The 10,151-nt window shown below is 35.7% G+C and overlaps 4 protein-coding genes and 1 long non-coding RNA gene across 7 annotated transcripts; 2 read left to right on the top strand and 3 right to left on the bottom strand.

The window, feature by feature from the left end:
• Nucleotides 1-912: 912 nt before the first annotated feature.
• On the bottom strand, nt 913-4,104 carry LOC109602846 (fork head domain-containing protein FD2). 3 transcript variants are annotated; one of them, XM_049962926.1, is made up of 3 exons: nt 3,852-4,104; nt 1,728-2,380; nt 913-1,076 (listed from the first exon to the last, which is right to left on the bottom strand). In XM_049962926.1, exons 2-3 carry the CDS (start codon nt 2,205-2,207, stop codon nt 948-950), a joined length of 609 nt encoding a protein of 202 aa, XP_049818883.1. In that variant the 5' UTR covers nt 2,208-2,380; nt 3,852-4,104; the 3' UTR covers nt 913-947. The 3 variants fall into 3 exon arrangements, with proteins under 3 accessions (XP_049818883.1, XP_049818882.1, XP_049818881.1); XM_049962925.1 differs by having other exon boundaries at nt 3,858-4,104; XM_049962924.1 differs by lacking the exon at nt 3,852-4,104 and having other exon boundaries at nt 1,728-3,056.
• Nucleotides 4,105-4,843: 739 nt separating this feature from the next.
• LOC109602845 (GDP-mannose 4,6 dehydratase) lies at nt 4,844-6,805 on the bottom strand. Its single transcript, XM_020019296.2, has 6 exons — nt 6,711-6,805; nt 6,159-6,392; nt 5,898-6,090; nt 5,609-5,841; nt 5,082-5,297; nt 4,844-5,027 (listed from the first exon to the last, which is right to left on the bottom strand). The coding sequence occupies exons 1-6, from the start codon at nt 6,759-6,761 to the stop codon at nt 4,896-4,898; spliced, it is 1,059 nt and encodes a 352-aa protein (XP_019874855.2). The 5' UTR covers nt 6,762-6,805; the 3' UTR covers nt 4,844-4,895.
• Nucleotides 6,806-6,948: 143 nt separating this feature from the next.
• Nucleotides 6,949-7,697, top strand: LOC109602850 (uncharacterized protein CG1161). The gene is made up of 2 exons (XM_020019302.2): nt 6,949-7,448; nt 7,499-7,697. The coding sequence occupies exons 1-2, from the start codon at nt 7,017-7,019 to the stop codon at nt 7,643-7,645; spliced, it is 579 nt and encodes a 192-aa protein (XP_019874861.1). The 5' UTR covers nt 6,949-7,016; the 3' UTR covers nt 7,646-7,697.
• A 26-nt stretch (nt 7,698-7,723) lies between these two features.
• LOC109602851 (uncharacterized) lies at nt 7,724-8,721 on the bottom strand. The gene is made up of 4 exons (XR_002191772.2): nt 8,479-8,721; nt 8,255-8,298; nt 8,008-8,071; nt 7,724-7,825 (listed from the first exon to the last, which is right to left on the bottom strand). It is a non-coding gene; the product is annotated as an uncharacterized LOC109602851 (long non-coding RNA).
• Nucleotides 8,722-9,029: 308 nt separating this feature from the next.
• Nucleotides 9,030-10,094, top strand: LOC109602849 (protein lin-7 homolog C). Its single transcript, XM_020019301.2, has 3 exons — nt 9,030-9,162; nt 9,223-9,623; nt 9,687-10,094. Exons 1-3 carry the CDS (start codon nt 9,126-9,128, stop codon nt 9,840-9,842), a joined length of 594 nt encoding a protein of 197 aa, XP_019874860.1. The 5' UTR covers nt 9,030-9,125; the 3' UTR covers nt 9,843-10,094.
• Nucleotides 10,095-10,151: the final 57 nt, after the last annotated feature.

Genomic DNA, 10,151 nt, shown 5'->3' with positions numbered 1-10,151 from the left:
AATCGTCGCCATTCATTGCCACGTTTTCCATAAAATTCTTCCGCGCCATAAAAGCATCGTTCTCAATTTTCCGCCACGAGCAAAAGTGAGTCGGCGGAATAAAATAAAAGGTGAAGGGGAAGGAGAGGGAAAAATAATTAGCTCGGACAGAGGAGACGAGGGAGTATTCCAGTCCGGCCTGTTGCTTTCGCATCAACGCTAACACGGGAATAATTATTTGTTGTCCAGTTTATGACCGGTCGTAAACATGCTCAACCATGCACGTTCCATTTTGTCCTCTTTCACTCAATTGCCCCTTTCGCTGTTTCCCCATTCCCTCTCCCCGTTTTGTTTCGGAAAAATTGCCAATCGCCAATTCGAGTGTGAGAAACGAACAACTTTTAATTGAATATCCGACACGTGTTGCAAATTTCAACGTCGGTTCGATATTTGTTGCGTTTATCTTTTCTAATTATCAAAGTGTCACGCGAACTTTCGGAACTTCCACCTACATATCTATCTTGGACTGCTGTTTCCAACTTTTCAATTCCCTTTTATTTTTAATTTCGTCAACTGCGATAAATGGACTGCCCAAATAAATTGATTCTCATTTAATAAATTTCGTTTCGCTCCTTGTAAAAATAAAATAAATGATGGAATTTAAAAATAAATCCAACTAAATGAATTAGTTTGGGCCGCTTCGATACTCGCAGCTCCATCTGACTCAAAGTGCTGAAAGTGTCCGGAGAATCCTGCTTGCAGCAGGCGAGAATAAAGTTCCGTTTTAACTAAAATAATATTTATTTGTCTCAAGTAATAAATACATGTGTATGTGTAATCGTAAAATCGATCAATCGTCGAAAGACAATATTACAAATAATCGCACAGAGACGAACGATAAACAAAATTATGTATCTACATATAAATAAAATCACAAAAATGTAGTTAGATCAAAGCGGTGCATTTATTTAAACTGTTTTATCGTCGCTTTTGATCAGATTCTCGATGGTAAATAGCGATGAATTTTTTACTTTTCGCGATGTGTCTCCTTCGGAAGTGGCAATTTCCGGCTTCGTTACCAAAGACACGGCTTGCTCCTGAAACAATAAACGGGATTTAAGTGTTATTTATTTAAAATCGAATCTGAATCGGCGTCGCAATCGGAATCGAAATTGTTAAGCCCAAAAAGGCGAAGAAACCATAATTTGACACCGCACAAACACAGATGGTGGTTTGTGTACGTTACGGCCACATAAAACGCAAACATGTTGACAATTTGGACACAGAGATGTACACCCACCAACACGAACACGTGTCTCCGTTTTTTCCATTTACGAATGCCCACAAAAATTTCTACACGTCCATCAAGTCGACAGTTTACCGCAAATCGTTGTTTGTTTACACGTTTCCTCCTTTTATTGCCTTTTAATTCGTTCTCCCATATTTCTGAGGACGTCTTTTTATTGGTGTGGAAAATACTTTGCACGTTTTACGAATTTCAACTATTTTTATTATTTGAAAACGGACACCCGCAATTTATTCGTCTAAAGTTTGTTTATTTATTAGAAAGCGGGTGATGAATTGCTCACTACTTATTCTGTGAATATTTGACGGCTGATTAACGAGTTTCGGGTGGAATTGGATATATTGCACTTTTGCTCCAAGTTAAGTGAAATATGTGCTCGTATCCATCATAATATTGATCGGGCGAACATGATAATGTTGTGCAGCTCCGCATTTCCACGTACCTGGTACAAGTTAGAAGAGCAGTCCGCGATCCGCTGTCTCCTGGTTTTTCTCCTTCTGTAGTTTCCCTTTTCAAACATGTTGACAGCCTTCGGATCCAACATCCAGTAGCTGCCCTTCCCGTTTTGCAAACCGTCCCCCGAACTGCTGTTCAACTTGTCCCTCGCAACTTTCACAAAACAATCGTTCAGACTCAGATTGTGCCTTATGGAGTTCTGCCAGCCCTGTCGGTTCTCCCGATAATAGGGGAAGTTGTCCATGATGAACCGGTAGATTCCGCTCAACGTGAGCCTCTGTTTCGGCGACGAACTGATGGCCATGGCGATCAGGGCGATGTACGAGTACGGGGGCTTCTCCGGCCGGGGCTGCTGCAGCTTCAGAGGCAGCGAGAGCGGCACCAGGAACTGGGGAAAGTACGGGTGGAAGATGCGTTGGGCGAAGAAGGGGTCGCAGCAAAAGTCCGATTGTTGCACCGGAAACATTTTCACATCACATGTTAGAGTAGACTTCCACACGGAAAACTGGAAGCCCGAAGGTGGAGTGAGTGACTTAAGTTCAGTTTCGTCCCCACTTTTTCAGCGATTCAGCGATTCAGCGATTGAGCGGTTCAACGACGCCCATTCGTCTGCCGAAAGGCGGGATCTCCTTTTAAACACTGCAACACAAATAAACACATTAAAAGATTAGAACAGATCAGCCACGTACTTTTTCTCGGCCAACTGATTTAGGGTTTGTTGTCGCGTACTTGTTTAAATGGGGAACATGTTTTTCGGAATGTTGTTTCACCTGACCGAAGATAATTTCCAATGTTTTCCTTGGACGGCTTCCTGGTGATTTGTTGTGATTTATGTCGGCAATTATGCTATTTAAGTGTCTGATTAATTACCATATTTTGGGATGTTGTGTTTGTTTTTTGGGGGGTGGTTATTTACAGATTGCGGTCGAAACGACACGTCGCCTTCGTTTGTCTAAGCTGATGACTGATGATGAATGAAAATTGAAACTTTTACCGGATAGATCTGATCTGGGACCGAATGAAATATGCGGCGTTTTAATCGACAAATTTATCGTCGCGACGCTCTTTGTAAAGGACGCGACGCCGACCCGGACCACACACATTAAGTATCGCTTCTTGGACACACAAAATCTCTTTGGCTTCTTTTCTCTTTTTCATCTCTCTTTTTACGCGGTGCATGTCGACGACAGTTTTAAAATCTGTTTTAAGCCGCCGATTTGTGAACAGATTTATTCGCAACGAAAATGGCCCATTTATTCAGACACTTTGTCAAAACAATCGTATTAATGTGACTCTTGTATGTTTTCTCTCAAGACACTTCATGTTCAGTATGTCCAAAATTTTAGATAAAAGATATTCTCTCTTAATTTTTGCCATTCTATTTTTTATACGATAATTATAATAAAATTAGATTTGAATGTAATTTAACTTATAAAAAAATATACTCTTACAATTTTAGGAGTGGAGTTACAATGAAGATACTTATTTAAATTAATTTTATTTAATATACATTGAATGTAATCATATTATTTCTAATACGTATATTTTGTATATCTACTTGAAAACATTTCCATTACTAACTGTAATAATTTACACCAAATGATCAAATAACCCATACATTTGATTAACCACAGCGTTTATAATTATTAACATTACAATTATATCAAAGAATATTCGTTTGATTCCTATTTATCACTACAAAATTAAATAAATTTATAGGTATCATTAGTTTAATCTTGATTTAGAACATTCTTTCAGTGTCTAGGTATATTTTTGATTGTTTCCCACAATATTACGGCAAAGAACAATCGATTTCCGCCGTGATTTCGAAATTTCCTGACTTTGATCATCAGTACCGTCGTACGAACAGCAAAGACATACAGAAACATCAATAAAATTTGAGGACAAACAAAACAGCAGAGTACACAATGAAACATTTCAGGATCTGTGTAGTATTCAAGTCGCACATGTGAAAGAAGTAATTATCTTAGACGCAAACGATGTTTGTTGTTGTTCCGGATCAAAAACCGCCGATGGAAACACGAAAACACACACGGATTCTTCGAATCGTCATAATCGGGATCAAATGCGGTTCGAATAATGTAATTACTCTCACTTCAATCGCGGTTACTCTTCTTTTGATGCTGCGACATGCCGACTCCCAATTTCACATTATTAAAAATACCTTTTGCTACTTTAAGACTTGAAATGTATGTGTTGACTAAATGGAAACACATAAACTGTATCTATTTTGAAAAAAGGTGCCAAATAAATTACGGATTGTGCAAATTTAATTTATAAACCGCAATACAATAAACAAACACACAACTCGGTTAGTTTTTGTTCCTCGAAACGTAAATGTTGTTAAACTTTAACGATTGGTTGGTATTTTTGGTTGACAGATGCTCCTCCCTCGTTACTCATGTCGAAAGTGGTGGGAACACAGGACTCATCTCATATTTTTATAATTACTTCCTTAAAATTATCTCTTTAATACGTCAACATGTCAATTCAAATTCATAATTTACTTTAATCAATCAATCCATAAATGAATCACAATTTCTAAACTAGAAAACATATTTCTCGAATTATCAATTGTTATCGGAGTTTTTAGACATTGCAATGAATAATAAATTATCTTAAAAACATAAAAACGACCGTGTCGAAAGTGGAAAGAAGGATTTTGCCATATCCGGCCAGCGAGGAGTTAAAGAGTCGCGGACCACCCACGTGGACGCGGTCTCATTTACAAAATTAGAAAACATTCGGGGGCAATAAAGAGCCGCGCGGCGAATAAATAACTAAATAGTAATGTTCTAGAAAATCGAGTGTTTATTTGTGAATGCGTGTGAACATTAAACGTTACACAAACAGCGGATCGCACAAAGATCTTCTTCTCTTCCCGGCTTTACGACCGACCGGCTCTGCGTCCTATTGATCTACGAGCTTGACTTTTTAATGCCCTTTTCTACCTCTCTACCTCCGACCCTCCCTCCGACTGACGGACTAACTGACTGACTGCTTGCTTCTATTTTTTCTATTCTGCCACGCACGCATTTATTGTTTCAGTTGGTCAACAAACGACTTTTCACTTGATCCATTTTTATTCGATTAATAACACATATACACAATATAATTTAAATGGAAAGAGAAATCAAGCCAATGAATTTTTTCTCATCAGTTCTATATCTGAATCCATCATCTCCTTCACTAATTCTGGAAATGTAATCTTCGGGATCCATTTCAACTTTTGCCTCGCTTTCGTCGAATCCCCAAGAAGTAATTCCTGTAAATAAACCATTGAAATTTCTAATAAAATCACACCCAAAAACGTACATACCACTTCGGTAGGCCTAAAATATTTCTCATTAACTTTAACTCGAACTGTTCCGGTGTCCTTTTCTTTCCCAACTTCCTCAGTACCACTTCCTTCCCAAACGATTTCTTTACCGACGTGCTTGAAAGCTGCCTCGACGAATTTTCGAACACTGTGCATTTCACCTGAAGCGATCACAAAATCATCCGGTTTGTCCTGTTGCAACATCAACCACATCGCCTGAAATTTCAAATTTACAAATTTTACCAGCTGATCGAAAGAGTTAATTATTTAAAATTTCGAGTCCCATTCTTTCTACACATATTTTATGGTGCTCGCGTTCCATATTGTAAAACTCTCCGCATATTATTACGTTTTTATGATCTCAGTAAAGTTTGTCGGAACACAGCTCTGCGAAAGTACGAAACGATGAGAATGTGCAATAAAACTCAAATTTAAACTAGTGCAAAGTCGAGTTTAAGTAACCACCGGTCTCCAGCTGATGCACTGCAGCTAAAATATTTTTTCCTATAAATCCATATTAAATGTACCTCAACATAATCACGTGCGTGTCCCCAGTCTCGCTGAGAATCCAGGTTTCCCAACTCGAGACTCTCGGATAAACCCAAATGGATTTTGGCAACTTCTCTGGTGATTTTTCGGGTGACGAAAGTCTCACCCCTTCGAGGACTTTCGTGATTGAAAAGTACTCCGTTGCAAGCGAACATTCCGTACGCTTCGCGGTAATTTATCACAATCCAATAACCGTAGAGTTTTGCTACAGCTGAAATTTCATGATCGTTCGCCATATAATCAATTCGTGTACGACTGAAAACTCACCGTACGGAGATCTGGGATAGAAAGGAGTCTTTTCCGTTTGAGGAATCTCCCTAACTTGTCCGTATAATTCCGATGTAGAGGCTTGATAATACTTGGTCTCCTTCTCCAAACCGCAAGTTCTAATCGCGTCCAGCAATCTTAAAGTGCCCACTGCATCCACCTCAGCTGTGTACTCGCTCAAATCGAAGGAAACCTACGAATTCGACAAAATGTTTGCCTGTTCTTTATCTCATTGATTGATTGACTAATTGATTGCCTTACTTTGACGTGACTTTGAGCCGCAAGATTGTACACTTCGGTCGGACGAATGGAGCCAATCAATTTGACCAGACAACTTGAATCCGTCATGTCTCCATAATGAAGATGGAATCTGACCGATTCTGGAGATAATCGTATGTGATCTATCCGAGAAGTGTTAAAGGTGCTCGCTCGACGAATTATCCCGTGGACTTCGTATCCCCTGGACAGGAGGAACTCGGATAGATACGACCCATCCTAAACATAATAAATAAATAAAGACCTAGGTATAATTGTTACTCGGAAAAATTGGTAATGCTACCATAAAACAAATTTTTTCTAAAAACTTTAAAAATTAATAAGATTCATTGAAATTTGAACAAACTTAACATAACAACATAATTTCATTTCAAACCAAGAATTGCCACGTAAATCATATATTTAAAAATGCCGCAACTCTATAATATATATATATATATATATATATATATATATATATATATATATATATAAATTAAACGGTAATTTACAAATAATAAAGCAGGTAAATAAATTAAAAATTTAAATTAAACTTACCTGACCATTAACACCAGTTATTAATGCTACTTTTCTACAACCGGTCTCCATTATTAGTAAGGTATGTCTAATCGTAGCAATATTTATTATAATAATTATCTGCTTTCTTATCATAATACATTCATTATTTATTTATTTTTTGTCCACGATTGTAAACTGCCCTAAATCATAGTTCGGCCAACAGATGGCATCCATCGAAATGTTTAAACGCAACCGCCAATAGATGTCGCTTGCAGACAATACGGCAAAATATTTGTACAAACAACGATCACAAAATTTGTTAGGTTAATAATCTATTTGGAAAATATGAAATACTCCGTTTTAGGATTTCTAATTGTCCTCTTAAATTTAATTGCCATCGAAGTACAAGGCCAGGGTTACGAGGACAGAAGATGCAGATGCGTGTGTCCGAGTTTGTCGTCGGTCACAAATAAAACTAACGATCCTCAACATACGGTTCTGGTTAAAAAAGTGTCGAGCGTTCCACCAAATAAATGCACTTGCGAAGACATAATCCTTCCAATATACAAAGACAAAATTACTGGAAAGGAGCAGGAGTATTGTCCACGTTGTGAATGCAAATACGAACACAGGAATCAGACAATCATACAAGTTGTGGTCATTATTGTTATCTGGGTGATTTCCATTTTGGTTATTTATATGGCGTTCCTCATTATTTTAGATCCGTTACTTAATAAAAGAATCAAAGGAAGTTATCAGGAACATACCAATGAAGATGTGAGTTTATGTCAAAAACTTCCTGCTTTGATTAAAATCGATGTTTTTAGGATGATTCCACTGCAGGCCCAATGTCACATAACATGAGTGTGAGGGGCAACGTTCTCAATAGAGTCGGTCATCAACAGGATAAATGGAAAAGACAAGTGAAGGAACAAAGAAGGAATATTTATGACCGTCATACTATGCTTAATTAATCCAAGTAATTTTAATGACTGCATTATTATACTGTTTTTAGTGATAGAAGTGATATATATATATATAAAAAAAACACATTTTTATTTAAAATAAATATTTATTATTAATAGTTATAACTTTTTCACAATTTAAATGTATCTTGTTTGGATTGTGCCCCTTCCATTCAGGAAATTTGTCATCTGAAACAAATAGCATCAATTAATAAATTATCTAAAATTTAAGGAAACAAACAGTCAACAAATTGATTAACATCAGTAAATGGGTAGTGGTAAATTAGAGTCATCAAAAGAGGCTCAGTTTATATAAAAAGCATCATATGAAAGTAAATTAATAAAAATAAATAAACAACATAAAAACTAACCTTGTACTTTTCATTATTCTTCATACCATCCTGATGATGAGAAATCAAGGAAGTGTTCCATTTGCTGCAATATTAATATTCAAAATAAGTAATTATATACATGATTATAATTAAAAGAAAATTAATTATTTAAAAGAGATCAGTATATGGGTAGTGGTAATCTAGAGTCATCAAAAGAGGCTCAGACAATATAAAGGCATCATTTCAACTTAATTATCCAAAATATATATACATATTTATAACTTACCATCCAATTATGCTCCAAACGATAGCATTCACATCATTCTTTATCTGAAACACAATATTAAGAATTAATAATGTTTCACTATGAGAAACAAATACAAGTATTTCATATTAAAATATCAGTAAATGGGTAGTGGTAATTCTGAAGTCATCAAAAGAGGCTCAGACAGTTAAGGGCATCATTTGAGAAGTATTTATGTGCAAGAGATGCACGTGTTTTAAACTAACCTTCAAATAAATGTTCCTCAATTTTTCACAGATGCTTTCATCTTTGATTCAACTTCTTTTTTCCAGTTCCACCTTTATTTTCCAGCATTTTTTTCAAACCGTCTGGTCAAACAAACTCCTATTTTTGACCATTTTAAATGGTAAACTGATTGTAAAAGACCCATCACGTCTGCTACGAAACTTGGAAAAGATGGCGTACAGGAAAATCTTTCCTTTTATGCGTTTAGATCATGACGTCATAAATACAAAATAAATACGTGCGAATAAAAATAAATGTGTCTATTAATAAAAATCAATTAGAAATGGTTCACATTATTTTTAAGTACAAGAAAAGATAAATAGTTATAGTTTTAAAATAGTTAAGTTGGCATATCGATAAGGCAGTGTTCTGTTATATTTGTTAACATGAATAAAAATTAGTGAATCCGGAAAAATATAAATAAAATATTATTAAAAAAAACTAAAGACTATATTTTATCGGCTCAAAATTCAATTAACAATTAAACATCGTTTTGACTGCTTGAACGATTTCGTTAGTGGTGAATTTTATGTTGGCTATAATTTGACGTATGCACCTGTTTGACGTTTTACATTTATTATAAACAATCACAAATTTGTGAAATAATTTATAGCTTTTTAAAAGTAAAATGGCTCAAATTGGTGAATCTTTAACGTTAGCTCGAGGTTAGTGATTGTCTTCTCATATTCTTTTCCCAACTTGATTGAAATAATGTGTATTTGTAGATATAAAACGATCGATAGAATTGTTGGAAAAATTGCAGAAAAACGGAGAGGTTCCTGCAACGAAATTAGCGGCTCTGCAAAAAGTTCTGCAAAGTGACTTTTTGAATGCAGTTCGTGAAGTGTATGAACATGTATATGAAACAGTTGATATTCAGGGCTCGCAAGATGTGAGAGCATCAGCTACAGCCAAAGCTACTGTCGCAGCTTTTGCGGCCAGTGAGGGACACGCACATCCTAGAGTAGTTGAACTGCCCAAAACTGATGAGGGATTGGGATTTAATGTTATGGGTGGAAAAGAGCAGAACTCACCCATTTACATATCCAGAATTATTCCTGGAGGTGTTGCAGACAGACATGGTGGCTTGAAAAGGGGTGATCAACTTTTGAGTGTGAATGGAGTGGTGAGCATTTATAAATATTCACATCTCTAAGTGTGTATATTGACCACCTATGTTTGTTTTTAGTCTGTTGAAGGTGAAAACCATGAAAAAGCTGTAGAACTATTAAAACAAGCACATGGATCTGTGAAATTGGTTGTTCGTTATACTCCAAAAGTATTGGAGGAAATGGAATTGAGATTTGATAAACAAAGAGCAAGAAGGAGACAACAGTTCAATTAAATGCTGTTTTTTTTTTTCACATGCAGTATTAAAATTTCAATTCAATTTGACAGCTCTGTTTCTGCACTGAAACAATTTTTAGTTCTAGGCTCATTATACAATTATTGCAAGAGTATAACAAATTAGAATGTATTGTGTTAACTTGTGTTAAAAGTATAGATAAGTTATAAAATTATTTTATAGTTTGTTAATGTTATTAACTTATTATGACTATGTAAGAATCTGAATGAATATATAAATTCATCATTTAAATATTATTTGTATTTATTTTTATAAATTTATTAATGATATTATGATATAGATTATATA

Source organism: Aethina tumida, chromosome 2, assembly GCF_024364675.1.
Source record: "Aethina tumida isolate Nest 87 chromosome 2, icAetTumi1.1, whole genome shotgun sequence".
In the NCBI taxonomy this organism is placed as follows: Eukaryota; Metazoa; Arthropoda; class Insecta; order Coleoptera; family Nitidulidae; genus Aethina; species Aethina tumida.
Note: the sequence above shows the minus strand (reverse complement) of the source record. Positions and strands in the feature narration are given on the sequence as shown.